Source organism: Eriocheir sinensis, chromosome 32 (assembly GCF_024679095.1).
Source record: "Eriocheir sinensis breed Jianghai 21 chromosome 32, ASM2467909v1, whole genome shotgun sequence".
In the NCBI taxonomy this organism is placed as follows: Eukaryota; Metazoa; Arthropoda; class Malacostraca; order Decapoda; family Varunidae; genus Eriocheir; species Eriocheir sinensis.
Window position 1 is genome coordinate 9189979 of NC_066540.1, and position 27809 is coordinate 9217787.

The 27809-nt window shown below is 42.2% G+C and overlaps 1 protein-coding gene across 1 annotated transcript in view; it reads right to left on the reverse strand.

Moving 5' to 3' along the window:
* LOC127006116 (prostaglandin reductase 1-like) overlaps positions 1-16142 on the reverse strand; it is a 33160-nt gene extending 17018 nt beyond the window's left edge. The window contains exons 1-5 of the mRNA XM_050875628.1: positions 15978-16142; positions 12667-12800; positions 11015-11117; positions 4019-4201; positions 3777-3895 (exon numbers count right to left, since the gene is read on the reverse strand). Of these exons, the coding sequence (XP_050731585.1) occupies positions 3777-3895; positions 4019-4201; positions 11015-11117; positions 12667-12772 (511 nt within the window). The 5' untranslated portion in view covers positions 12773-12800; positions 15978-16142. The remainder of the gene's footprint in view (positions 1-3776; positions 3896-4018; positions 4202-11014; positions 11118-12666; positions 12801-15977) is intronic.
* Between the last annotated feature and the right edge of the window lie 11667 nt (positions 16143-27809).

Below are 27809 nucleotides of genomic sequence, written 5' to 3' on the forward strand. Positions count from 1 at the left end.
ACAACATTCTAGACTTGGTCTTAAATAACACCAAGAATATGATCAGCGAGCTAGATGTTGGGGGAGAATTAGGTGGCAGTGATCACAGGGAAATTAGATTTAAATTAGACTGGGCAGTGACCCATGAACTCAACCCTGTGTTGGTGCCTGACTTTAGAAGAGCTGATTATGAGGGGCTCAGAATGAAGACACCTTGAGGAGGTAAATTGGGGAACCCTAGGGCTGGATGAGGGCCAGATCTCGGGGCTGGAACCAGAAAGAAGGGGGAACCATGTAGAAATGACCTACAATAATTTAGTTAGAGTAATTGCAGAGGGTCAGAGACAGCATATCCCTTACCAATCATGTAGGATGGAAAATAACGACCCCAAATGGATGACCCGCAGACTCAAGCATGAGATAGGCTTGAATATAGGAATTTATAGGAAAATAAAGAATGGAGAAATTCACCTCAGGGGTAGGTATGTTGAGCTAGCCAGGTCGGTGAAGAAGAACACCCGCTCAGCAAAAAGAAATTATGAGATTAGGGTAGCCAACGAGGCCAAGAGCGATCCCAAGGGCTTCTTCAAACTGTACAGAACGAAAACAAGGGACAGAATTGGACCGTTGAAAACAAGCACGGGCGAGCTCGTTGAGAATGGAGAAGATTTGAGTCAAATGATGAATGACTATTTCCTCTCAGTTTTCACGCAGGAAAATCTAACAACCATTCCGGAGAGAGTTCAGGTATATGAGGGCGAAGGGAACGACAAGTTGAGGGATGTGATCATCACTAGGCAAGTAGTCCAGGATGAGATTGGTAGGTTGAAGAAAAACAAATCGCTGGGCCCAGACGAAGTATTCCCAAGGGTTCTGAAAGAGTGCAAGGAAGTCCTTAGTGGCCCTCTTACCGATATCTTTAAGATGTTGGTATATTCTGGATATGTGCCCAATCAACGTAAAGTAGCTAATGTGATGCCGATTTTCAAAAAGTGAGACAAGTCAGCCACCTCAAATTATCGCCCAATTAGCTTAACATCAGTTGTAGGAAAGATGTTGGAGTCAAGCATAATTTAATTCATGATTCACAGCATGGGTTCACAAAGGGTAGGTCTTGCCTTGCTAACCTGTTGTCCTTCTACACTAAAGTAATCGAGGCGGTTGACCAAGATGAAAACTGTGACATATTATATCTAGATTTCAGTAAAGCGTTCGACAAAGTCCCTCATCACCGGCTATTACTAAAATTACAGGCTCACGGCGGTGGCCGAAGTGATAGCGTACTGGACCCACATTCGCCGCGTGATGGACGACGCAGGTTCGAATCCTCACGCTACCACTCGGATTTTTCGGTCACCGCCGAGTGGCTGTCCTGAAGACCACCCATCAACCCGGACTCTAGAGGAAGCCGTCCAAGCGAATCAAGTACGAGTTCCGGGGGGCAGCATGAGCCAATGCAAGATGGCGCCACTATAAACACTCGCCTGCACCAGAACGGGCTGGGCCGACCATCAGGCCCCACCTGGAAGAAGCCTTGGGCCGACCATCAGGCCCCACCGGGAAGATGCCTACCGGCGCAATAGGCAACAACGTAAAAAAAAAAAAAAGATGGGAAAGTTTTGAACTGGATCAGGGCGTGGCTTAGTGGTAGGAAGCAGAGAGTGCAAATCAATGGTAAAAAATCTGAATGGGGCAGTGTTACGAGTGGAGTCCCTCAAGGGTTGGTGCTGGGTCCTCTGCTTTTTATTATTTACATCAATGACTTGGACACAGTAGTTAGTAGTGATGTCAGTAACTTCGCAGATGATACCAAGATCGGTAGAGTAATCCAATCAGACAGGGACGCTACCGTTCTCCAGGATGAGCTTGACAGACTACGAGTATATGATTGGGCGGGGAAGTGGCAGATGGAATTCAATATCGGGAAGTGTAGTATTCTGAGTGTAGGTAGGAATCACACAATTACTCCTTAAATGACACTCCTCTAATTAGGTCTGGGCGTGAGAGAGACTTAGGGGCCCTAGTGAGAGCTGACCTCCGTCCTAGGGCTCAATGCATTCAGGCTAAAAATCGGGCCAACAGAGTACTGGGTTTCATCTCAAGGAGCGTAAGCGATAGGAGCAGTGAAGTCATCCTCAAACTTTACTTAGCACTAGTTAGACCTCATCTCGATTATGCAGTTCAGTTCTGGTCCCCCTACTGTAGAATGGATATCAAGATGTTAGAATCTGTACAGAGGAGGATGACAAAGATGATTCAGGGGGTGAGAAACTTGCCTTATGAAGACAGGCTGAAGCATTTAAATCTACACTCTAGAAAGGCGAAGGTTGCGAGGAGACTTGATCGAAGTCTATAAATGGATGAAGGGCTTTAATAAAGGGGATGTCAATAAGATTTTGATTGTAAAAGAGCCAGGTAGGACGCGTGGCAATGGTTTTAAGTTAGACAAATTCAGATTCAACAAAGACATAGGCAAGAATTGGTTCACTAATAGAGTGGTGGACGAATGGAACAGGCTTGGGAGCCATGTTGTGGGTGCCAATACCATAGATACATTCAAGAAGAGGTTAGAGAAAGCCATGGATGGTGAGGTAAGGTGGGGTTGAGTGTACATGAGCTGCCTTGTATAGGCCAACCGACCTCTTGCAAACTCCTTACGTTCTTATGTTCTTATGTACATGTGAAAGAAGATAAACCCAACTTATCTTCACCTGGCTGGGGAATCGAATCCCGGTCCTTCTGGTTGTGAGCCAGATGCTCTACCCCTGAGCTACTGGGCTGTGTTTGTGTGTGTGTGTGTGTGTGTGTGTGTGTGTGTGTGTGTGTAATTCACTTGTGGCCTGATCATGAGCTGGGTTTGTCATTGGCAGCAAATACCTTACTGACCCGAATAAGCTCATAATAATCAATCTCTGTCAGGACCTTCACACATCACTCACCCCATCCTCCTTGCTCAATAGGGGACAGTAACTGCTCCTCTGTCAGTGGAAAAATCCAGGGTCTGACCAGGACTTAACCTCCTGCCAGACCATGAAACTTGGCTGCCCAGAGCTCTACCACTGAGCTACTGGAGTGGTAGTGTGTGTGTGTGTGTGTGTGTGTGTGTGTGTGTGTGTGTGTGTGTGTGTGTGTGTGTGTGTGTATATATATATATATATATATATATATATATATATATATATATATATATATATATATATATATATATATATATATATATATATATAGATATATATATACCTAGTTGTATTAATCTAGTTGTGATATACAGGTAATGAGCTACACTCGTGTGGTCCTGTCTCTGAGTCTCAGTTCGTCAAATTTCACTTTAAACTTGTTTATTTTTCTGGATTGAACAACATCTTTGTCTAAGCTGTTCCACTGGTCGATTTATCTATTGTGGAGGCTATATTTCTTTACATCTTTCAAGCATCTTGTCTTTCTCAGCTTCCTTTCATGTCCTCTGGTTGCTTTCTCATCTCATACAAACAGATCCTCTCTATCAATATGTGTGTGTAATTCACCACGTCCTGATCACATGTTGGACTCATAATCACCAGCAGGTACCCTCCCGACATGAGCAAGTGCTCTTTATCATCGATCTATGGGTACTGCCAGGATCTCACAGTGTGTGTATGTGTGTGTGTGTGTGTGTGTGTGTGTGTGTGTGTGTGTGTGTGTTAGAGTATCGTCAGTGTCAAGGGGATACATTTATCCATCAGACTGTTAACAATCTATCAGGTCCATGTACATATAAGGAGGGTCACACTCCTTCCCTAATAAAATGCTTCTCTCACCGGCCAGCTTGGCGAGTTGCACCACGATGCTGCCCACAGCTCCAGCAGCTCCATTCACCAAAACAGTCTCGCCTACTTTGGGCTTCATTACCTCTATAAAGGCTAAGTAGGCGGTGTTTCTGCCAGAGAAAAATCAATTACTAAAAGTAGATTTCCAATTAAATATTGCCATGGCATAAAAACCTGTATTTGAGGTGGACATATATCAGAACAGTTCATCCCAGTGCAAAGGCTTTCCTCACCCTGGCATTCCCAGGATGCCCAGAGCAGTGCTCCTGGGTAGCTTTCCAAAATCAGGCAGTCGCTGCACGTTTTTGGTGGAATCCCTCAGGTCAGCAGCGGTGAGGTGTGAATGTGTCCTCCAACCCATGGAGACCAGCATGTACGACCCCACAGGCCACTCGGAATTCTTGCTCTCCGTTACTCTGAAATGCAGCATATTGATATTAAAAGCTGCACAATTGAATTGCAAAACTGTAATATTTTTTATCACTAATATCTTCACACATAAACCTTCAGTCTGGTGGACATGCTTTACGTTGTGTGTCTAGACTCTAGACTCTAGAGCAGTGTTCTTCAACCTTTTTTAAGTTCATGCACTCTCCTGAGAGCTTTGAGAAATTCATGTACCCTAGCTCCTACGACAATTAATTACCCAAAAATTACAGGAATATTTCACATTTTCTTTAAGTTTTAAAACCAAAAAAATAAATAAAAGTATTAGGTCTATTTTTAAAATAAAAAAATATCAACTTGGTCCTAAATAATTGTTCTATAGGTGCTAAATGTACAATACAACAACATAATTAATGTGTATACATTTTGTATATATGTATATATTCTTAAATGTATATATGATTTTTTCAATTGGTTGAAAAATGCAGAATTGGAATATCACATTATAAATACAAGTATGAAATATCAAATTAAGGTATTGTATTCTGTGGCTGGGTTGCTGCTGCATTGTTCCAACAATCTTAACAAAGAGAAGCTTTATTTTACTTTCCAGTTTCCCTCTTATAAAAAAATCCACATCTAGTAACTGGTTTTGTTTTTTTGTTTTAACATCTTTCAGATCAGAGAAGCCTTTTTCTGCCAGATATGTCGTTGGCATCTGCACTAAATAATTCATGGCCATTCATGCAAGGTCTAGATAGTCTGAAATTCCTAAAAATGAGTACCAAAAATTACCAAAATAGAATTTATGGAATGACTTCAGTGCAAAATCACACTTTTAGCAAAGTATAGTTGTTGATGATTCCAAAAGATTATGTACTTAGGAGAGTCGAGTCAGGCCAAGTTGCCAGTTGCAGGTTATAGGGTAAGGTGGGGTAAGATGCCGCGGGCTGAAAGGCCCCCCCTTGGTTTTGTCTTTCTTTCTTTCTTTTCTCAACCAGTCACATGATCAAGTAGGCAACGCCAACTCTCTGTGCTCACAGGAACTACTGGAGTAAACAGTGGACAGTTGCTCTCGCCACAAGGGGACATTTCTTCTTTTTGACTAATTTTTTGAAATTTTTCAGTGATTTTAATGATACCTAATTAACGACAAAGAACTTTAGAGTTAGCCTGATGGCTATGGATAGTTGCTCTAAGATGTCTAGACCATATTGCATGTGATTATACTCTGTCTACTTACTTGTAGGAAGGATGGTGACATTTTGTGTATATATGAGTTGCCAGGGTAAGAGGCCCCCTGTGCCTTTGGGGTAAGTTGCCCACAGGGAGGCCTTTTACCCCACATGTGGGCCTTTTACCGCATTATCAGCAAATTGGCAAATGGCCTTTTTTTTGTGTGGGGAACTGTTTGCTAATAGCAGACCTACAGAAAAATAGGTTCAATGTCGGGGTTGTAGAAATTGGCCACATGCAGAATGCACAGCTGGAGTAGGCCTAGATCTGTACGTATGTCAAAACTGCGAGTCTGATTAGGCATTACAGTATTCCTATAAATAGGATTTGTTTAAGTTTTTGAAAGGCATCCATAAGTGAACATTTTTGAGTTTGAGACTATGAGGAAGTTGGTGTTTTTAACTGTTTCAGATATCAATATTCAACAGAAAGGACATATTTTATCAAATTAATTGAATATTTAGTTCCATATATTTTTCATGAAAGTAGATGTTCCTTTTATTACAAAAATTCAGAAGAAAGGGAAGCTAGTCTAATTTTACTTGTCTAAAAGAAATGGATACCTTTTAGAAAATTAATTAATTGTTTAGTTTTACATTCTGTTCATTAGGAGACACAAATTTGATTGTGTTCCTATATTTCACATCAAGAGAGATTTATAGGGTGTATCTTTCAAAAAGGGAATACATATATTTTTATAATGTGAAAAACTATTTTCCTTATGTTTCTGTGAGTTTTATTATTGTAAGCCAGAGTGGGGTAAAAGGCCTACCCAGTGGGCGTTTTACCCCACATGCAGGGTAAGAAGCCCCCTTTATTATTTTTTTTAAATTGTCATTATAATATAGTGTAAATCATAATGAATGCATATAATATATACCATAGATAGGCCTTAGCCTAAGCTTTCAACATAACTTTTTTTAAAAATTTTATTGCAAAAAATGTGGCTACAACAGATAATCTCTCTTAAGGGGGGCAACTTACCCCACCTTACCCTATCTCTAATCATCAATTATTAATTTAATATGGGATAGTTATGGTGTAATACAAAAATTAATATGGGTAAAATGCATGTAGTTCATTCACCTGCTAATGTTTTAAAATATTCAGAGAGAAAGTTAAGAAGACTCAAGCGAAATGGGGAAAATTGAGTGAAGTATCAAATCATGATTATCAATCACTCAGTGGGGCATATGCTGGAGGGCCACGTCACATAGCCTACCCTACAACAACAACTTCGGGGGTCCCTCTGGGCAAATCTCCATGCAGGCCCCTTTCTCATCCTGAGTATACCTCCTGGCACAATCTATCTACTTGCTCAAGTCATGAACTCTGGCCGTCTCCTTGGTCTCCTCCACCCAGGATTGTCTCCTACAGAGACAACCCAATGAGCAGGGTCAGCTTCTGGGTAGCACGCCACATGCCTGTATACCCAGAGTTGTTGATGACAGACCATGCGAGTAATAAATGTCAAATCAGTTTCAGGGACTAGTCACCAGCTTGACAAAAAGTCATTCCAGTGATATCCCATGATTCTGTGTAGACACTTATTACTAAAGGCATCAATCTGCCTCTCCTAGTCCCTATTTAGTGTCCATGTCTCACAGCCATAGCGTAAGACAGAGACAGGGAGACAAGTGACACAAGTGACTTGAAGACTTTGATCTTTGCCCTTCTACAAAGGTATCGACAACGCCATATCCTAGTGTAGTGCGGCGACGGCCTGATGAGCGAGCCTCCCATAACCCATCTAGCGAATGGGGTACCTCTTTGGCCGACTCGGTAAGGAGTGGCTCTCCCGTCACGCTAGTCGCGGGTTCAATGTACTTTTTGTGATTGATTTCTCGTGTGTTTCGATACACGCAGAGGACGTGTGGGACCGAGAGAGTAATAGAAAAAGAGAATAGAAAATCTCTTCATTAAACTGGTGGCATACGGTGGGCATCCTCTCCTGCGATTCTGTTGAGTTTCCCGAAGGGGTATAACAGATAGTGATGGCTCATGCTCTCTGATTGATAGAAAACGGGAGTGTTAGAGATATGTCTCTACGGACGGGGACATTGTGAAATAGTGCACCAAAATGGGTCACTGTCTAAGGGCCGGTCTTACAGTCCTTTCGGGAGCGGCAAAACGAAAACGCGCACCAGGTTCGTTGGCTGGCGTACGAGAGCCAGGCGCCCGTCTTACACACAAAGATTTACGCTCCCCAACGAGACCCGCACCGAACCTAAATCGTTGGCAATGTTGGTATAACTGGTCGGGCGAGGTTGGCAAGCGTGAGCGTGAAAACATAAACGGTCACGTGATTTCTCGGCGCGTACCATGAGCTGTGCAGCGGCCACAGTTGTTTTTCTTGAGAAAAATCATGTTTTCAGGATTACCTTGTCTCCAGGTCGAGTTGTGGGCATGCCTCAAAGCTGCGTGCGGCCTCTGTGTTTGTCCGCCTCACTTGTCCTTGAGTCTGTGGTGGGTAATGATAATAATGACAGGGCCAGTGTGATATTCCTGCTACTCACAGTTTATCTTCCCAGAGTTTTCCTAGGTCTCAACACACAATTTTTTCTTTTTCCGTTGGGGATATACCCCATTGGAGGAAGGCGGAGCATGCCGCGCAATCCCCCAGACGGCTGGTAGAAAGATACCCAATTCTTTCAAGGAGGAGGCCCAACAACGGGGCTGAGGGTGTCGGAAAGAGCCCACCTTTCCACCCCCATGGCACAGGATAGGTCTCGAACCCATACGCTAGGCACCCTGCCGAAGCGCAAGGCCGAGACTCTACCACGGGACCCCCCACACATAAATTAATCTACATAGGGTGGAAAGCCGTGTAGTGCGGCGACGGCCTGATGAGCGAGCCTCCTATAACCCATTCAGCGAATGGGGTACCTCTTTGGCCGACTCGGTAAGGAGTGGCTCTCCCGTCGCGCTGGTCGCGGGATCAAACCCAGGCAGCCGGGGAATACCCGCTCCTTGTTGTGATTAATTTCTCGTGTGTTTCGATACACGCAGAGGATGTGTGGGGCCGAGAGAGTAATATAAAAATAGAATAGAAAATCTCTTTATTAAACTAGTGCTGAACGAGTCCACAACATCGTGGGCGAAGCCAATCCACCGAAGACTTCCTAGCGAGACCCACCATCGTTCTGAACTACACTATACTACTTAAACTATTCATTGCCTTTGAACTTTGCAAAGTCCAGAAGGCTGAGGATTGCTGGTTCCTGGTTTCAGAGATGCGATCCTTGCCAGAGGGTGTGGCAAGGAGATTGATCACATCGTTGTTAGTACTCAATGGAAGGTCCCCCAGAACTGTAGGGTTTTCCGGAGTGCTGAGTTCTTTGAGACTGAGCACAGACTTGTTGTTGCAAAACTGAGGATATGCATCAGGTCCCAGAAATTCTCAAGATGAAACCCTCTGGGGTTCCATTTTGAGATCCAGGTCTCAGTCTCAGATCAACTTGAAGTGCTTGGTACTTTGGAGGACCTTGGAAAGTTGTGGGATACCTTTAAACGTGAAACGTTCCAACATAAGAAAATAGAATGAGAGGCCAGAAGAGAGGTTACTTTCGGGTGGAGAGGTGACTTGATATTCTCCTCTTGAAAGAGTTAAGTCGCAGGCAGGAGGAAATACAAAAGAAGGCTGTTCCAGAGTTTACTAGCAGAAGGGATAAAAGACTGAAGATACTTGTTAACTCCCGGCCTCGGCTAAACAAGCAGTAATGCAAACACACACACACACACACACACACACACACACACACACACACTATATATATATATATATATATATATATATATATATATATATATATATATATATATATATATATATATATATATATATATATATATATATATATATATGTATATATATGCATGTATGTATATATATATATATATATATATATATATATATATATATATATATATATATATATATATATATATATATATATATATATATATTTATATTATTTAGTCATTGCTTTTGTCATAGAATTTGTGGCTCTTATGCTACAGTGAATTAAATTAGTTTTAATGTAGCAATAAGTTCCTCCCCCCAAAAAAAAGTAGCTTAATGTTATCTAATACATTACTGTGGCTCAACACTTGACAAATAATTTTTCAACCCCCTATAAATCAAAAACTATGCATTTGCGACGCATTTCATGTTTACCACCGCATTCCTCGCAGTCTCAATGGCCCCCTAGCCAATTTTGGTTGTGAGGGGTGAGTATGGGCAAACACTAGAATAATACCGAATTACAATATGGAGGACTGGCTGGGATGGGAAAAATTAGTAAACCAGAGACTAGCCTACAATGTCTGCCTAATAAAGTAATACTCGTAAGTAAAGTGGGGAGGATGCGATATTGCTGCGCGTTGCAACGGTGCTTATTTCCGCCTCCTTGACTCACAGTTGTGGATGTTTTACTGATGCATGACTGTACCACTGTTGCATTCCCACAGCTTGGTCCCTGATATCAAGCAAATATCTGTTATGAACACATGGAGAACTGATATTAAGTCACTCTACAGCCTGCTCACGAGCTGGACTCGACATCACCAGCAAAATACCTTCCCGGTTGGAATAAGCTCATTATAGTCGATCTCTGGGTACTACTATAGTTCCACTCAGCTATAAATTCAATTTAGGCATGGCCCGCTCGGGGAGTTCCCTGGCTATAGCGCTGCCAAATCTTACTTAATGTATACAAAGTAATTGTTACACAATTTCAAATAGTACGTAGATGACATATGAGGGACAGAGAGATGTATCGGGGGTGATGCAGCAGCGCTGTGAAAAGAGGTTCGGGGCCTCACCCAAACTGACTTCATATATGTGTCGGATTATAGGCCCCCCCCCCCCCCCCATCCGTGCTCAAGGGGGGATGGCAACCATTTTTCAGCGGAAACATTTCTGCCTGAGCGGGGCTCGAACCTTAGCCTGCTAGGCCGGAGCCTGACAGGGCAGACTCCAATGAGTTATGAGGGTTGTGTGTGTGTGTGTGTGTCCACGGCATGACCACGTACTGGCCTCTTGATCGCTAGTAAGTACCCTCCCGGTCAGGGTCCAGAAGCTCCCGGTGAGAGCAAGTTCATTAGCCGATCTTGGGGTACTGCTAAGACCTTGTGTGTGTGTGTGTGTGTGTGTGTGTGTCAAGGGAAGCCTCCTAAGCATTTTTAGGCACCCATGTAATTATCTCCGTGGTGTTTGGTTGGCACGCTTATCTAGGAATCCACGGGCCTGAGTTCTAATCCCGGCCTGGGCAGTTGGTGCGCACCCACCCAGCTGTTCATTTTTCCTTTTGGGCTGGTCGGTAAGTGGGCACTTGAGGAAACCTGGTGAAGATAAACTGGTGACCCGGATGTTGGTCTTGCCGTGTGTCCCGGGGAAATGTGTTCTTATCCGTCACAGGCTCAAGGGCCAATAAGACGGAAATGAGCACTTTTAGTGTGTAAGGATTGTTAGAGATTATTGAATTTTCCACGTTTCGTTCACTTTCATTGGTCTTCAACTGATTGTAGTTATTATTAGGGTGGTCGTTAATACAGTCCCACACGTACATACTCCCCCCCTCCCCAACACATGCATACTGACTCACCTGGCCAGTTGCTCCCCCACCACGGTGGTATTGAGGGGGATGGTCCGCAGTAAATACCGCATGTAGGGGTCCACGCTCAGGCTCTCCGCCACCACCAATACGTCTGCCGAATACAGACAGATAAACCGACTTATCATTAGCAGCAAAGTGGTTGCTGAAAGTGAGGATAAATGGGAAGAAATGAGTGTCGTTGGAGAGGACTTGTTTCGAAACACTATACAACGGGTTCTTCAGAGTTTAGGTCGCGACCCAGAACTTGGCAACTGTCAAGGCCCTGCCACTGTTCACCACTCACTAAGTTGTCATATCCAATAGGCATACATATCTGATTCGGAAGGCACACCCTGTGTGCAGTGTTGTCAAAAGACTTAGAGGAAAATGAGCTACCCTTAATTGTGTCGCATAATGCATGTAGACCATTACTAAGTCTTGATAGTAGGATGCAGGGATTTCAAAATACGGCTCGCACAATAGAACTGATGCATTGCCACTTCACAAATGTTGCTAAAGTCCAGAAGGCGGAGGCACACATCTATATGTGCTGTCAGGAAGTTTGCAAATGGGTCGTGAGAGTTATTTTCAAAGTAAAGCTGCCGCAGCAGAAATAAATTGGAGAACTGCTCTACTACCATAGGGCGCATGAAATTTCCTTACGAGCTCTATATCACATTTGATTTACTGTAGTAGATTTATTTGCTGTACTTTATGACTTGTTGCGTCACCATAGTAGAATTTATGTAGTCTTAAGTAATTCAGTCATTCATCCAGTCACTCATAAAATTAATCAGTACTCTATATGGCATCATCGCGAACAGGCATACAAGTGCTCAATTTCGTACGTGTCTGTGTTTGGAACTTGAGATTAGGTCACATATACCCATCCTTGTTAGAGGTAGTAGTACGAAAATGGGATTGCCATAAATAACTGTGCTCCGTAGATTTTTTTTTTTTTTTTTTACAACAAAGAAGGCAGCTAAAGGGCACACACAAAAAAGAAAACAATAATAAAAAAAGCCTGCTACTCGCTGCTCCTAAAAAAGAAACAAAGGAGGTGTCCAAAAGCAAGGTCAAATACGGGAGGAGAGATGTCCTGATACCCTCCTCTTGAAAGAGTTCAAGTCGTAGGCAGGAGGAAATACAGATGAAGGAAGATTGTTCCAGAGTTTACCAGCGTGAGGGATGAAAGAGTGAAGATGCTGGTTAACTCTTGCATAAGGGGTTTGGACAGTATAGGGATGAGCATGAGTAGAAAGTCGTGTGCAGCGGGGCCGCGGGAGGGGGGGAGGCATGCAGTTAGCAAGTTCAGAAGAGCAGTCAGCGTGGAAATATCGATAGAAAATAGAAAGAGAGGCAACATTGCGGCGGAATTTAAGAGGTAGAAGACTATCAGTATGAGGAGGAGAGCTGATGAGACGAAGAGCCTTAGCCTCCACTCTGTCCAGAAGAGCTGTGTGAGTGGAACCCCCCCACACATGAGATGCATACTCCATACGAGGGCGGACAAGGCCCCTGTATATGGATAGCAACTGTGCGTGGGAGAAGAACTGGCGGAGACGGTACAGAACGCCCAGCCTCGAGGAAGAGTTGTAATTAGAACCTGTGATTACTCACCCCTGGTCACCACTGCACTGTGTTTAAGTAAGGATACTCACCTCCATCCGCACAGGGCGGCAGAGTCTCCTCCACACAGGTGAAGTCCTCTCGGGTGGGCTCCCCTGTGGGCCGCCGCAGCAGCTGCCAGACCTTGGCCGTCACCATGATTGTTCTTGATCGTGGAACACTGACGCTAAAAAAGTGGGACGGGGGTGTATATTGTAAGATATAACCTGGTAAATCACTAGACACAAATCAATATTTTTTTAAGAACTTGGAAAGTGTGATTATTTAGGTAAGACAATTTATACACATGCAAAAGTAAAGGGGTGAGTGTCGCCGTCTGTATAACATTACCAGACAAAAAGTCCTCTGGAGATGTGATCGCAGGTACAGGCAGACTGAATAAATATCATATCGTATGTCTGTATGTATGCGATCATATCTCGTCTTTTTGGGCGGGGCTTGGCGTTTGTAGGACTTTCTGGGTTACCAAGTACCGACATTTATTCTAGATATATTTTCACCAAAAGACGGAACAGACACAGTCGATGCATGTGCAAAGTTAAATCACTAGAATGGTCACTTATCACTAGAAGCCTGATTTCACTTCCCTTCACATCATATTAACAGACGGCGAGCAGAAATTGTGGCTCCTAGGTGTGCAAGAGAATGGGTTTGTTTTTAAGGTATCATGCAAGGTGACCAATTGTTTTTTCTATGCTATATTTTCATACAAATTTATTTTAATCGTATGGATGAAATAATATAATGCTTTGCCTCACAGCACTTTTAGAGACGCCAAGGAGAGGTGTTACATTTCCGCCTCCTTCACGCAGTTGGACCCCGTGACCACGTTGGAATAATCCGTTCGACATTTATAATAACTAGCACATTCTAGTTTATGGAAATATTCAGTATGTTCTTTTCAGCATGATTAATCTTCCAGGAAAAATGAAAGAAGTATGTTGGGCGAGATAATATAGGCACATTTTATATTTTGCTATATTTTATATTCATTTTATAGTAGGCTTTATATTTTACGGCAGAATTTTGATGGTGAAAGACAGCCAAGATGATCGGAGATGGACACGTATTGGACAATAGCCAGGACAGGCCTCAACTTTATGCACGACGTCCTTTCCTTTTCTAACCGTCTAATTTTATCTGCGTTGTATGTTAAATGAACTGGCCAATCCTTGGGGAAGATGCAGATAAGTATGTAGATCAGGGCTCGTCAATGGGTTGCAACTCAGCACTGACTCACTGCTTTCAGCCACCAAATTAATAAATACTGGATGGGAAGAGTCACACACAGCCACGAAAAGGTTGTGCGGGTAATGCATAATTCCCACCTGCGTTGCACACGAAAAGTTTGATTACCAGTTATTGCCTCAGGGTCATATGCCTCCATGGATGGAACTGGTTATAACCTGATACGCCATGTTTCATCTTCACGAAACATTAACTACAAGTTTTACAGCATCACCATCATCACCTCCATCATTGTCAGACATTGTCCATTAACTGCAGGACAAATTCCTTTCTTAACATTTTCCACAACTTCCTGTGTGATGCATAATTCTTTATGCTTAGACAGAGGTTTTAATCTTATCTCTCCACCTGATTCTCTGGCTGCTTTGATTTTTTTTTTGACAGCGAGGCCATCCTTCCCTCTTCCCTCTGCCCTGAGAATCCATACCACAGGCCTGTCCTCCCGCCCGTTAGGCCTCTTTACCTGAGGAGACCCTTCATTGTTATGTGGGCATTGTCATGGCCCATACCGCTTCAGATCTCGCGATGTGTGGTGAAAACACCACGTATTCAGCTTCTAAGGCCTAACGTCTTGACCTTCTCGTGATGTGTGTGTGTGTGTGTGTGCTCGCACACAGGCGCGCGGGCGCTTGCCTGTGCATGGTTATGTAGGGAGGGGGAGGTGAATTTATCAAATCAATATCGTTTAATTTTTTATTGTTATTCATTATTATTATTATTATTATTATTATTATTATTATTATTATTATTATTATTATTGTTATTTTTTTTTTTTACGTTTGCGCCTATGACACAGGTAGGCTTTGATGGTAGGGCCTGATGGTCGGCCCCATCCCATTGTGGCGCAGGCAAGTTTTTATAGTGGCCATCTTGCATTGGCTCATGCTGCCTCCCGAAGCTCATCATTGATCCTAGAATCTCGAGTCCGGGTTGATAGGTGGTCTTTTGGACAGCATATGGATAGTCTTAGGCCACTCGGCGGTGACTGAAAAATCCCACCTTGTGGCACCGGGCGAGGGGCGAACCTGCGTCGTCTTGGACGAGGAGCCGTCATGCTATCCACCCAGCCACCGCCTCCCCAGAGTAAATATTATTATGAATTTGTTTCCAAAATTCATATTTTGTTACATATCAAATCTCTTTACACGTGATTTTCATGTGTGAAGAGGCAAGTGGCACAGACAAACTTGACAATGAAAGCAACTCTGATAAGGAACGCAGATAATTAATATCTGCTAGATATAACTGTCGCCCCACCGTTGCCAGGAGGTTTTAAGAGACCTTGGTTGAGTCATGAGTAGTCGCCTCACACACTATCGTCTCCCCCTGTCCTCGCCCGCGCTCCTTGCCCATACTAACACGCGGGATGGCCATACTCTGGCTTCTAACTGTTGCCTGCTGCTTCTGCTCCTTTTCAACTGTTTGGATAGCACAGGAATCACCCCTCTCTACCATCACCGGATAATTATATGGGACACTGACTATTTCCTCATTGTCGGCCTTCCAAATTTAGCATGCTGTTGCCGTATCTTTTTATTCTACTACTACTACTACTACTACTACTACCATTACTTCTACTACTACTACTACTACTACTACTACCATTACTTCTACTACTACTACTACTACTACTACTACTACTACTACTACTACTACTACTACTACTTTTACTACTACTACCATTACTTCTACTACTATTACAACTGCTACTACCATTACCACTACTACTATTACTACTACTACTACTACTACTACTACTACTACTTTTGCTACTATTACTACTTTTACTACTACTACTACTACTATTGATACTATTACTACTTTTACTACTACTACTACTACTACTACTACTACTACTACTACTACTACTACTACTACTACTACCACCACCACCACTACTACTACTACTACTACTACTACTACTACTACTACTACATACCATCTCTAACTAACAAATTGGGAGCATCACCTCGTCTACTTTTTAATTTCATAGTTCTCTTCCTATTAATCACCATATACAAGTCTGATTAGTAAACCATTCACGTAACAAGGAAAAAGTATTACGTATAGACTTCTGGAACTACCTGAAACTCACCTCTGACAGCGCTGCGATGTAACCTGTGTGTGGTGGTCTCTTGGCGGTGTGGCTGCGGTGCCGGTGCTCCTCCTCTTGCCTGTCTTATACCTGCCTGCCCACGTCTAGGCCGTCTTACCCGAAACTGCCAACTCGCTCTGCCGCTGAGATTATTTTCCAGAAGGCGACTTTAAACGGTCAGTGGCACGAAAAAAATACGCCTGTCAATGCAACGCCATAAACTCTTTTTTTGCAATAATAAACATGAGGGTTTCATACGTGACAACAGTCATAAGAAAAGTTTAGCTTTGATTATATGGCTCTTTTCGGAAACTTCTTGATGAGGTTGAACTTGTGTTTAACCATGACGGGCGTTCATGGAGGAGTGAGTGCGCGAGTTCCATATGAATGAACGTAGCTGCAAGAAGCGAGATACTCCCCCCCCCTCCCGACACGCTACGGATGACGGGACAGCAAGCAGGTTAGGCAGGGGGAAAGGTGGAGGGGTCGGAGGAGGGGTAAGGTATAGGGGGGGATCATCAGGCGCAGAGGGGAGCCGTCGCCCTCTCAAAGTAAGGCTTGTATTGCATTAGTATATGGATTGAGAGTGTATGGTGAGAGCATTGTGAGTCGGCGAGTAGGTTGTAGATGGGGAGCGAACCAGGGAGGGGAGAGGTTGGGGGTGGGATCATTAAGTACAGTGCATCTAGCTCTGGTCTTAAGCTACAAGGCTGTACTGCTGTGTGTACTGAGTGGAATAACGAGAGGGACGATAGATGGTGGCACGGTGGCGCATCAGGGAGGGGACGGTATAAGGTGTCATCAGGTACTCGTAAGGGATGAGGACGTATGGCAAGGGTATTACGAACAGGCTTTGTGGCAAGATGGGGCATGCAGGGAAGGGAGAGAGTATATACATTACAGAGCCGTGGCCAAGTTGCAGAGCTCTAAGGCCGCACGTAAGGGTTGAGGGGATGGCAGGGGCGTTAACTTGATGGCAAGGCAAGGCGGCAGGGAGGAGGATAAAGGGTATTGTGGGAGAGCAGTAGAGCTGTGGCCTTTTCAAAGTTGCAAGGTTTTAATTTTTAAGCAGGGGATGAGAGCGCTCGGTGCCGGCAAGGTGACTATAGATGAGGCGTGTTGAGAGCGTAGGGTGCAGTGGGGATATCAGGTACAAGGTAGAGTGGGGCCTTCTTAAATATGTTTGTTGTGGTCTAAGGATACTGATCAAGGGATATTACATGTATGGGAGGTGGTAAGGCATGGCAGCAGGGATGGTAGGGAAGGACACAGAAGGGTGGGATTATCAAGTAAAGCACAATTCCGTGGCCTCCTTAAAGTTGCTGCAAGGGTATAATGCTGCACGTGGAGACGAAAGCGTGTGTACGGGGTGTAACGTGCTGGATAGGTGGCAAGTTGGGGGGGGGGGCGCGTTTAGACCAAGTGCATGGCGGAGGCTGGCTTGGTTATGAAGGGTGCGTTTTATGTCATGGCAGCACTGTTTATTTTTCCACGTCGACTTTTATGGATTATAAGGCGACTCTGGTATATTGTATTACGCTCAGGAAGCCATATTTGTCTCCTGAGCGTGGCGTCGTTATTGCTGGAAATCAATAGGTAAGCTTTGCGCGTAATCTTGCAAATCACGCTCCTATTGGAATCCTTGTTTCAACACAGACAGCACTTTGGGTACACACACACACACACACACACACACGTGTACACACATTCACATTTGTATGAATAAGTTCAGGACTTTACGAGCTGACGAATTAGGTAATGAAAGGTAACATTTTTACAGAATTGCTGTAATCCATTACATAGTCGTATTTTATTTATTAGAATTGTTCTTTTTTTTTGGTAAAATATAGATAATGTTTACTTTAAAAAATCGTAATTTTAGTTGCCTTTTATAACTCATCAAGCAATATTAGGAGTATAGGATCTCCCCCTTTTTTTTTTTATCATACGTTTAGACAGAGCGTGAGATTGCGGAAGCCCATTTATCATTTTATGTCCGTAGTTACCCTTATTTAGCAAACGGATGGGAAAATTAAGAACGTTGCCGTACGTGCCGTGAGTAACGATAGTCAGTGCTCTTATCAGTGCATTCCTCGTGCATGCATCAGTACGAGGTATCTCATGGCACGGTTCTGACCACGTAATGCTGACCACAACAAGGAGTACTAATACACTCCACGCGCGCTGAAGTATTGTGACGCAGCAACTGCAAGGGGAGAAACTTATGGCGTAGTACCACCCATACTCTTACTGCATCTCACTGTACGCCTCTCATCCTCCTCCACCTCTTCTAATATTAGCCCACTTCAGGAGAAAGACCTTTCCTAATGTATTCCACATACGTATCTGTTCGATTTGTGTACTGCATGTGTGTCATGAGTGCTGACTTGTGTACTACTCTGCCCAGCGTTGCCATATGACTGACAGCACTTTTCTGGGAAACAAGGGCAAAAAATTCTGGATATGTCCTGGAAATTCTGTATATATATATATATATATATATATATATATATATATATATATATATATATATATATATATATATATATATATATATATATATATATATATATATATAAATAGACACACAGAGACACAGAGAGAGAGAGAGAGAGAGAGAGAGAGAGAGAGAGAGAGAGAGAGAGAGAGAGAGAGAGAGAGAGAGAGAGAGATTTGGAATAGGCTACACAGTACAGTACATATTATAAAGGTCTAATTTTTCTTACCTTACATATCTTCTGGATCCTTCGACTTGTACATATCAAAGTTCATTTTACTGGTCATTGAACGGGTGACTTCAAAATCGTAGCAGTTCCTCTCAATCATCAAACACACCTCCGCGATGTTACCAGCCTCTACCACCACGGATCCCGCTGCCAGTCTCTCGAAGCACACCGTAATTCTGTATATTTCACTCAAAATCCCTACTGTGTAGTTCCTTCTGCGGCACCTTAGAGACAGTACTGCCGTGACTCGTGAGTGGCGACTGACTGCCGTCGTGACACCGTTGCTAGATTATCGTCCTCAGATCATCGTATTTACCGGCTTCTGACCCAGAACTATTGCCAAGAAACAACGATAATTAACCATTTTAACGATAACTATATATGAAGTCAGTTATTGGGGTGGAGGAGACTGGTTTTGGTTCTGAAATCGGCAAACATATGAGGGTGAGTAGGACAATCTGGCACCGCTGCACGGTCTTCACGAGAAGCGTACGGGACCTTGACGAGAAGCGTACGGGTAATGTTTCTGTTCAAGACTTCACGTTTCAACTCAACAGCTACTGTCCGTATTTATTTTATACACGAAGTAGTTGAAATTCAGTGATGTATATGGTAATCTGATTATTTACTGAACCGTCTGAACGTAATCAGTTAATCACTAAAAAGTAAATTCTGGAAATTTAGAAGTTTTAAGGGATTCTTTCTGGCTAAGCATGAAAAATCTGGATATCGTCAAAATTCTGGAATTCTGGCAATAGCAACAAAATTCTGGAGAAATTCAGACTTTTCTGGGTATATGGCAACCCTGACTCTGCCGCAAAGGTTTCATTATCCTGGTTCTCTGTCGACGCTGGCAACTACATTTCCTGAGCTGCCACTGTCTGACATTTTTTTGTTCTTATGTCCGGGAGATCATGACAACTCGCTGCAAATACTTTATCGGCTGCCCTCAAGGTCACGATTAACTTAATAGCCTTTTCCATTTAGCGTAACCCGTTTCTGGGTCATGATCTGTAGAGTCCTTTGATAGATAGAGTCCCGACAGCCTAAGATTTGGACGCCATTATTGGCCCTGTCTTCGCCGCGAGACCGTGTGCTAGTGTTTGAAAAGCGCGGCGAAAACACAGGGCCAATAATGGCGTCCAAATCTTAGGTTGTCGGGACTCTAGAGGGATTCTACAGATCACGATCCAGAAACGGGTTACGCTAAATGGAAGATGCTATAAAATTCATCCATGTTAAAGCGTAAGATTTGGTTAGGGAGGGAAGGGGAAGGGCTGGACATGTTCTGTAGGTGATGGATATAGAAGAGATAGCTTAGAGGAGTTTGAGACCAATAATTAGTGTTCTGGGCCTAGATCCAAGAAGCGTTAACGATGTCGCTAACTGAGATACCGATGTAAACATTCGTTAATGGCATACAGGAAGCTATACTATGACGTCACAGCGTGGTTAACTTAACGAGAGCCCCAGCTCCTTCGTAAACGTAACGAAGTTCATCATGATAAACTTATTTATGATTTTTTAGCATTAGATATAGGTTTTAGAGTACACAGAGCAAATTTAATTATAAAAGGATGATCTGTACACACTGCACACGACTAAAATATCAACACAAGCGCTGCCTCGCTGGCATCTCTAAGCACCGTTGCCAGATAGTCGTACTCAGAGCATCGTATTTACCGGTTTCTGACCCTTAATTATTGCCCAGAAGCACTAATAATCAATCATTATGACTATAACAATATATGAATCCAGTTATCGGGGCCCAGGAGAGAGTTTTTGTGTCGGAAATCGGCAACCATAAGAGGCTGAGAACGACTTGCTGCCAGCTATAGGCTGCTTATTCTCTAGTTATACCCCGTAGTCATGTTTCCCCATGATGACTGCCTCTCTTCTCCACCTCCTCAACCATTGTCAGCAGCTCAGACTCACTGAACCTCGGCCGCCGCATTTTCCTCAGTGGTTCAACCTTTTTCTGGGTAAAAGTACTTTCCTGCCGTGTGTAAGGTGAGGGTTATCGTACTCAGAGCATAGTATTTACCGGTTTCTAACGCCTAAGTTGCCTAACTATTGCCAAGAAACATCAGGATCTAACTCTTTTAACGATAACTATAAATGAGTTTCGTTATTGCAGCCCAGAAGACCGTTTTGGGGTAGGAAGTTGGAAATATAAGCGGCTGAGTACGACAATCTGGCAACGTTGGCCGCCACAGCTGAGGAATGCAGCCGTATGATTGGCTGAAAAATTTTCAAAGACTTGTTGTGATTGGCTGTCGAGTCTGATGACATCATCGTGGCGCTTACCCAATCAGTTGGCTTTTTGCAGTTGCGAAGCCCGAGCGATATCGTTAAGTCTCCGCTTTGGATCTGAATTTAGCGAAGTCGTCCGGGCAAACGTTCGGTAACGATACCGATGTCGGTAAGCAGCCTTCTCTTTGGATCCGGGCCCTGATAAGGGTGGAAGCAGGTTAGAGTGAGGATGTGGGAGGGCGTAAGGTGATTGATGGTTAAATTAAAACAATTTGAGTGTCTTTAATGATTTCAAATAGATTTCTTGTTCTATAAAATAATTCTCTCTCTCTCTCTCTCTCTCTCTCTCTCTCTCTCTCTCTCTCTCTCTCTCTCTATATATATATATATATATATATATATATATATATATATATATATATATATATATATATATATATATATATATATATATATATATATATATATATATATATATATATATATATATATATATATATATATATATATATATATATATATATATATATATATATATATATATATATATATATATATATATATATATATATATTTGTCTAACAGTACAGAGTGGTTGTGTAACAACATAACCTTGACGAACTTGCATTCGAACGGTCGTCCCAAGGCCGTTGTGTTTGTTATTGCACGCGTTTGACTCTCCTTGATTGAATTCCCAGAGCACCTGGCGGATCAAGGACCCTGCTCTGTGCGTCTCGAGGAGCTGTTCATTGTTGGTGGCGGGACCTTGGAACTAGTTTTAACTGAAATGGAAGGTAGGCGGTGGCCGAACTGGTAGCGTACTGGGCCCACATTCACCGCGTGATGGACGACGCGGGTTCGAATCCCCACGCTACCACTCGGATTTTTCAGTCACCGCCGAGTGGCTTAAAACTACCCACATGCTGTCCTGAAGACCACCCATCAACCCGGACTCTAGAGGAAGCCGTCCAAGCGAATCAAGAACGAGTTCCGGGGGGCAGCATGAGCCAATGCAAGATGGGGCCACTATAAACACTCGCCTGTGCCAGAACGGGCTGGGCCGACCATCAGGCCCCACCTGGAAGAAGCCTTGGGCCGACCATCAGGCCCCACCAGGAAGATGCCTACCGGCGCAACAGGCAACGACGTAAAAAAAAAAAAAAAAAAAAAAATGAATGCCTTAACACACACACACACTGACATCACACCTGGTTTTTGAACATTTTTTTATGTTAAATTATAAAACATTGTTATAAAGCTAAAGTGAGAATTTTTTTTGCGTCCCAGTGACTCATGCAGCTAACCAGTTGCAGCATCTTGAGGAGAATCGAACGAATAGAAGGTTGCCCTTGCCCTGGCGTCCTCGAGGTGTGTAAGATGCCAGTTCCACCATCAGCGAGAACTCTGCATCACCAAAGTTAGAGAGGTGAGTCTTCTGAAACTGACCTCTCTTCTCATTCTTTTTCATTAATTGGAGCAGCGCCTATAGTTTTTTTTTTTTTTTTTTTTTGCCCTAGAGCTGCCTCCCTTGTAAAAAAATATATAAACAGGTAAATAGAGAACTTCACTTCTATCAGTTAATTTATTTACTTTTTGGAATGTTTAGGCCCAATAATGAAGTAGCACCATTGTTGTTTGAACTATTTTTTCCCAAGATTTATTGACGGACCATCAGTTTTAGATGAGTAAGTATATTTTACTTTTGGGATAATATTCACGAAGGTGTAGCCACCTCTGGCAAAGTTAATACTTACAACATGGATTTTTTCTTGGTCCCTGAATGCAGTGCAGGAACAAGTGACTTCCGGAAAAGAGAAAGAAAATTGATATAATGATGTAAAAATGTTAATGGAACTAAAGCACGACGTAGCACACCCACACACAGAGAGAGAGAGAGAGAGAGAGAGAGAGAGAGAGAGAGAGAGAGAGAGAGAGAGAGAGAGAGAGAGAGAATAAATACTGTCATGTGAAGGACTGCTGATTCGTTTAAGTAAGAATGACGAGAAGCTTCTGTGCCTTGTCTTTTGGAGATTTTATTTTTTTAAGCTTCTCGTTTGCGAATGTGTTTAATAATTAATTTGTTTTCTTTGTCATTTGATGGGGAAACTAAAAACTATACGTAGAAAATTTCCACAAGGATGTTAGAAGTAGTCGTTCCTCTTTGCCAGTAGCGCAATATAAGGTTGTGCTCTTTAATATACTTTTTTTTTTTTTGTTAATTGTACAGTGCTCCGATCTTGAATCATAAAAATATAGTTATTGTACAGACGGAAGCGTGACACATAGACAAGTGGTGACAGTTCCTTCTCATGATAGCTCTTTTTGCAAGGGTCCTTAATTAATAAGTAAACAACGTATCCTTTTATGATAGGATCGACTCAGTTGATCTTCGGTTCGAATTTTAGCTTGGATGGACGAATTACAACCATATACTGCATATACCGCAGCTGACCATCCATCTTTGCGAGATTTGGAAGAAAACAAAACTGAGGCAAAAGAAACCACACTGGCTTCCAAGTGTTTATAATTACATTAACCTTCTTTTATAATTCAGCAAGGGGGTGTTGGCGCCACGATGTCAAATTTTTATGTATTCCAAGCGCGTGTAGCGAGCAAGTGTGCCGAGGAGAACACTGCCGGAATGTATGCCATGGTGCTGGTGCGTGAGCCATGTGATACTTTTTAAAAATATCCTTTAAGTATTATCTCGCGCACACACACACACACACACACACACACACACACACACACACACACACACACACACACACGCATTTTCCCTCTTCATTCATTCATTCATTCATTCTCTCTCTCTCTCTCTCTCTCTCTCTCTCTCTCTCTCTCTCTCTCTCTCTCTCTCTCTCTCTCTCTCTCTCTCTCGTGTGTGTGTCTCTCGTGTGTGTGTGTGTGTGTGTGTGTGTGAAACCACTCAACAAGATGAAAACCAATAAAAGTCCCGCGGCAGAGAAAATGTATCCCAAAATTCGAAGATATTCGTTATTCCGCCGCCGAACTTAGGCGATAAATTTTCACGGCAGAACTGTGTTCCAATTGAGTGAAAATTTGCTAACTGTTCTTGAGTTTTTTAAGAAACGCGACGCGAAAATATTAATAAATGCAGGTCAGTATATTGATGGAAGTCTATGATTTGTTATCAGGTACGATGAATGATTTAACGAGGTACTACGAGATCTTCAGGCTTCCCATGTAGTATTGCCATTTTAAATATTCCACAAAATATCGTAAAGACTTATTAATTATTTAATTTGACAGCGCCACGGGAATGGCCGTTGCAAAGCATGAATGAATATCTATCTATCTCTATAGATATACAGACAGGCATCTTCATATTCCACTAGGCGACTGTTAGAGGCTGCTTCTTACATTAAAAAAAAAAAAAAAATAGTCAAGGGAGGGGACGCTGCCATCTGGTTGAACACATTATTATTATTATTATTATTATTATTATTATTATTATTATTATTATTATTATTATTATTATTATTATTATTATTATTATTATTATTATTATTATTATTATTATAATAGGCCAAGAATGTCAGCCCCTCTGGAGGGTTCATGGAACTACATACCCAGTAAGGGTCCCAGAGGGGGGGGGGTGACATTGGCCTTAAGAAAGAGCAAGTCGCCTTAGTAAAAAAACTATTAACTCTGTTCTTAAATAATTGCAAGTTTTCAGCTTTAACAACATCATTTGGAAGCTGGTTCCACAATTTAGTTATACAGGGAACAAAGCTTCTAGAAAATTGGGAAGTATTTAAACGTACTGCTGAAAATGCCAAATCATTGAGATTTGAAGCAAACCTTGTTTATCGTTCCGCCATTTGTTTTCCTCCTCCCAGATGCTATCCATATACAGGGGGGTGACTTGAACATGTCCGCCTCGTCCGCCCTCGAATGGAGTATGCATCTCATGTGTGAGGGGGCTCCACACACACAGCTGTCTTGGACAGAGTAGTCTAAAAGGTTCGTCGTTTCATCAACACCCCTCCTCCTCTTACTGACAGTCTTCTACCACTTAAATTCCGCCGCTAGGTTGCCTCTCTTTTTATCTTCTATCGATATTTTCATGCTGACCTCTTCTGAACTTGATAACTGCATGCCTCCCCCATCCCGCGGCCCCGCTGCACTCGACTTTTTACTCAAGCTCATCCCTATACTATATAAATCCCTTATGCAAGAGTTAACCTGCACCTTCATTCTTTCATCCCTTGCACTAGTAAACTCTGGAACAATCTTCCTTCGTCTGTATTTTCTCCTGCCTACGACTTGAACTCTTTCAAGAGGAGAGTATCGAGACAACTCTCCTCCCGATATTGACCTATATTTTGGCCACTCTTCCGAACTTTTCTTAAGGGCTCAGTGTTTAGCGGGTTTGTTTTCTCTATTTTTTTTGCTCTTGAGCTGCTTCATATTCTGTAAAAACAACAACAACAACAATAATAACAACAATAACAACATCAAAACAACAACAACAACACCATTAACAATAATAGTAATGGTAATTATAATAATAATAATAATCAATAGTTAATGATATTAGTAATAATTAGACATTATAGTAATGAAAGTAGTAATAATGATAAACAATATTTGTTATAATAATAATAATAATGATAATAATAATAATAATAAAAATAATATCAATATTAACTTAATAGTATATTGATAACACTAATATTAATATTATATATTATTGTAGTGATTATAGGGGCTTGTTGTCTCTGTGGGTACGATGCTCGGTTCGCTCGGTTCCCAAATACTTGCGGGTTCGATTTCGGTATTCGGCAGCCCTTGACGACAGCTGCTTGGGGCAAGAGGTCGCGCTCTCCTGTAACCCCGACAAAGCTATGAGGACTGTGTACCTTGCTTAGGGGGATTCTTTAACACCTTTAAATTTTTTAATGTTTTCGTATTCCTCTCGTTGTTTTCATGTCTTATATTATTATTATTATTATTATTATTATTATTATTATTATTATTATTATTATTATTATTATTATTATTATTATTATCATTATTATTATTATTATTATTATTATTATTATTATTATTATTAATGTTATCATTATTATTGTTGCTCGTGTTCTTTTTCTTGTTCTTGTTCTTCTTTTTCTTCTCCTTGTTCTTGTTTTTATTCTTGTTCTTCTTCCCCATAATCATCGTCAAACGTATATACATTTTTTCTTTTTTTACGTATAAGGAGGCAGTCAAGGGAAAAAAATAATCGGAACGAAAATGCCAGACTTCTTAAAAGCGAAAAGTAGAAGGTCTAAATGGAAAGTTCAAAGACGGTTCGACAGTTGTCTAGATTCTCCCCTCTTCAAAGCGTTCAAGTCATAGGCAGGAAGAAATACAGACGAAAGAAGGCTGTTACATAGATTGCTAGTGAACACACACACACACACACACACACACACACACACACACACACACACACACACACACACACACTTATTTACCAACAGAATTTGAAGGGTAGCAAGGCCAGCATTTTGCAGCGGCCTAGACTACAATACCACTCTGCTTTCTTATGACGAAATTCCTTGTTTTTATATTTTTTTGTAGCTTCCTTTCGAACTTAATTACTTCACATTAATTTTTCCTTCCCATCGCTTCCTTTAGAGCCTTGATTTATCTGGTATTGGCCTCATGGCTGCTAGTTTCAATCCTCATTCCTAGGTTTATAGTTAATTCAATCCATGTCTTTATGTTTGTGTCCTCCATAACACTTTTCTCCTCTCCATATCTCTACTTCCCTCCCTCTGCCTCTCAATGGACGCGCCCCCCCTTTACTAACTGGTCGCTCCCCTTACTTCCTTCTCCTTTCCCCACCCTCTCTCCTCCCTACCATTGCCCCCACTCCCCGACCCCCGAACTCCCCACAGCCCTTCCCTCTCCCTCTTGAGCTCCTCGCCATCAGTATGGACCACGCCACTCTCTAGGTATTGAGGCTGGACAAACTTTTGCCTATTGGGATGAGGTGAGCGGATCTTTTCCTCCTCCTCCTCCTCCTCCTCCTCTTCCCACAGACTCTCCACTCCTCCTCTTCCATTTTTTTTAACTTTTTTTGTTTTTTCTTCGTACAGTTCCACGTTTTTTTTTGGTTTGTCCTTTTCTTTCTCCTCATTTTTTTTGTCAGACTTTTGTTACTGTTTTTGCTTGTTTTGTTCTCGTTCAATGTTTGTTTGGTTGTGTCTTTCATTAATGCAATTTTTTTCGTTATTTCTCTAAATAGTTTGCCTTTTTCCTTTGTTTTTTGTTAGCTTTTTATTTCTTTCCTTATTTCTTTTGTATATATCTAAATAATGACTATTCATCTATTTACCAAATATTTACTGCATCTGCTCATCAAATTGCCTCCCTATTTATGTTTCACACACACACACACACGGGCAGATGCACGCTCGCACGCACGCACGCACGCACGCACGGGCGTATAGACGATGCCCATTAGCACGCAAGCATGCACGGGCGGACGCACGCACGCACGCACGCGCTTAGGCGATGCCCATTAACACGCACTCACGCATGCACGTAGACTATGCTTGTTAGTGATCTAACTTCAGACTAGTTTCACTTACTATTTATGTAAGGAAAATGTTGGAAACTAATAAAAATAAGGTGGGTAGAACAGTTGGAAAAGTATGTTATCATAAAGAGTTATTTGGATTCGAAAAGATAAATCACACAATCCAAATCTGTCACGATGACAAGGTGGCAGAAACAATGCATTCAAAGGATGGACGGCTGAACAATATGTTATTCTTGGACTTCAAGAGAGGGTTTGCCATGAAAGACTAATATGGAAAGTTGAATACAATGGAGGACT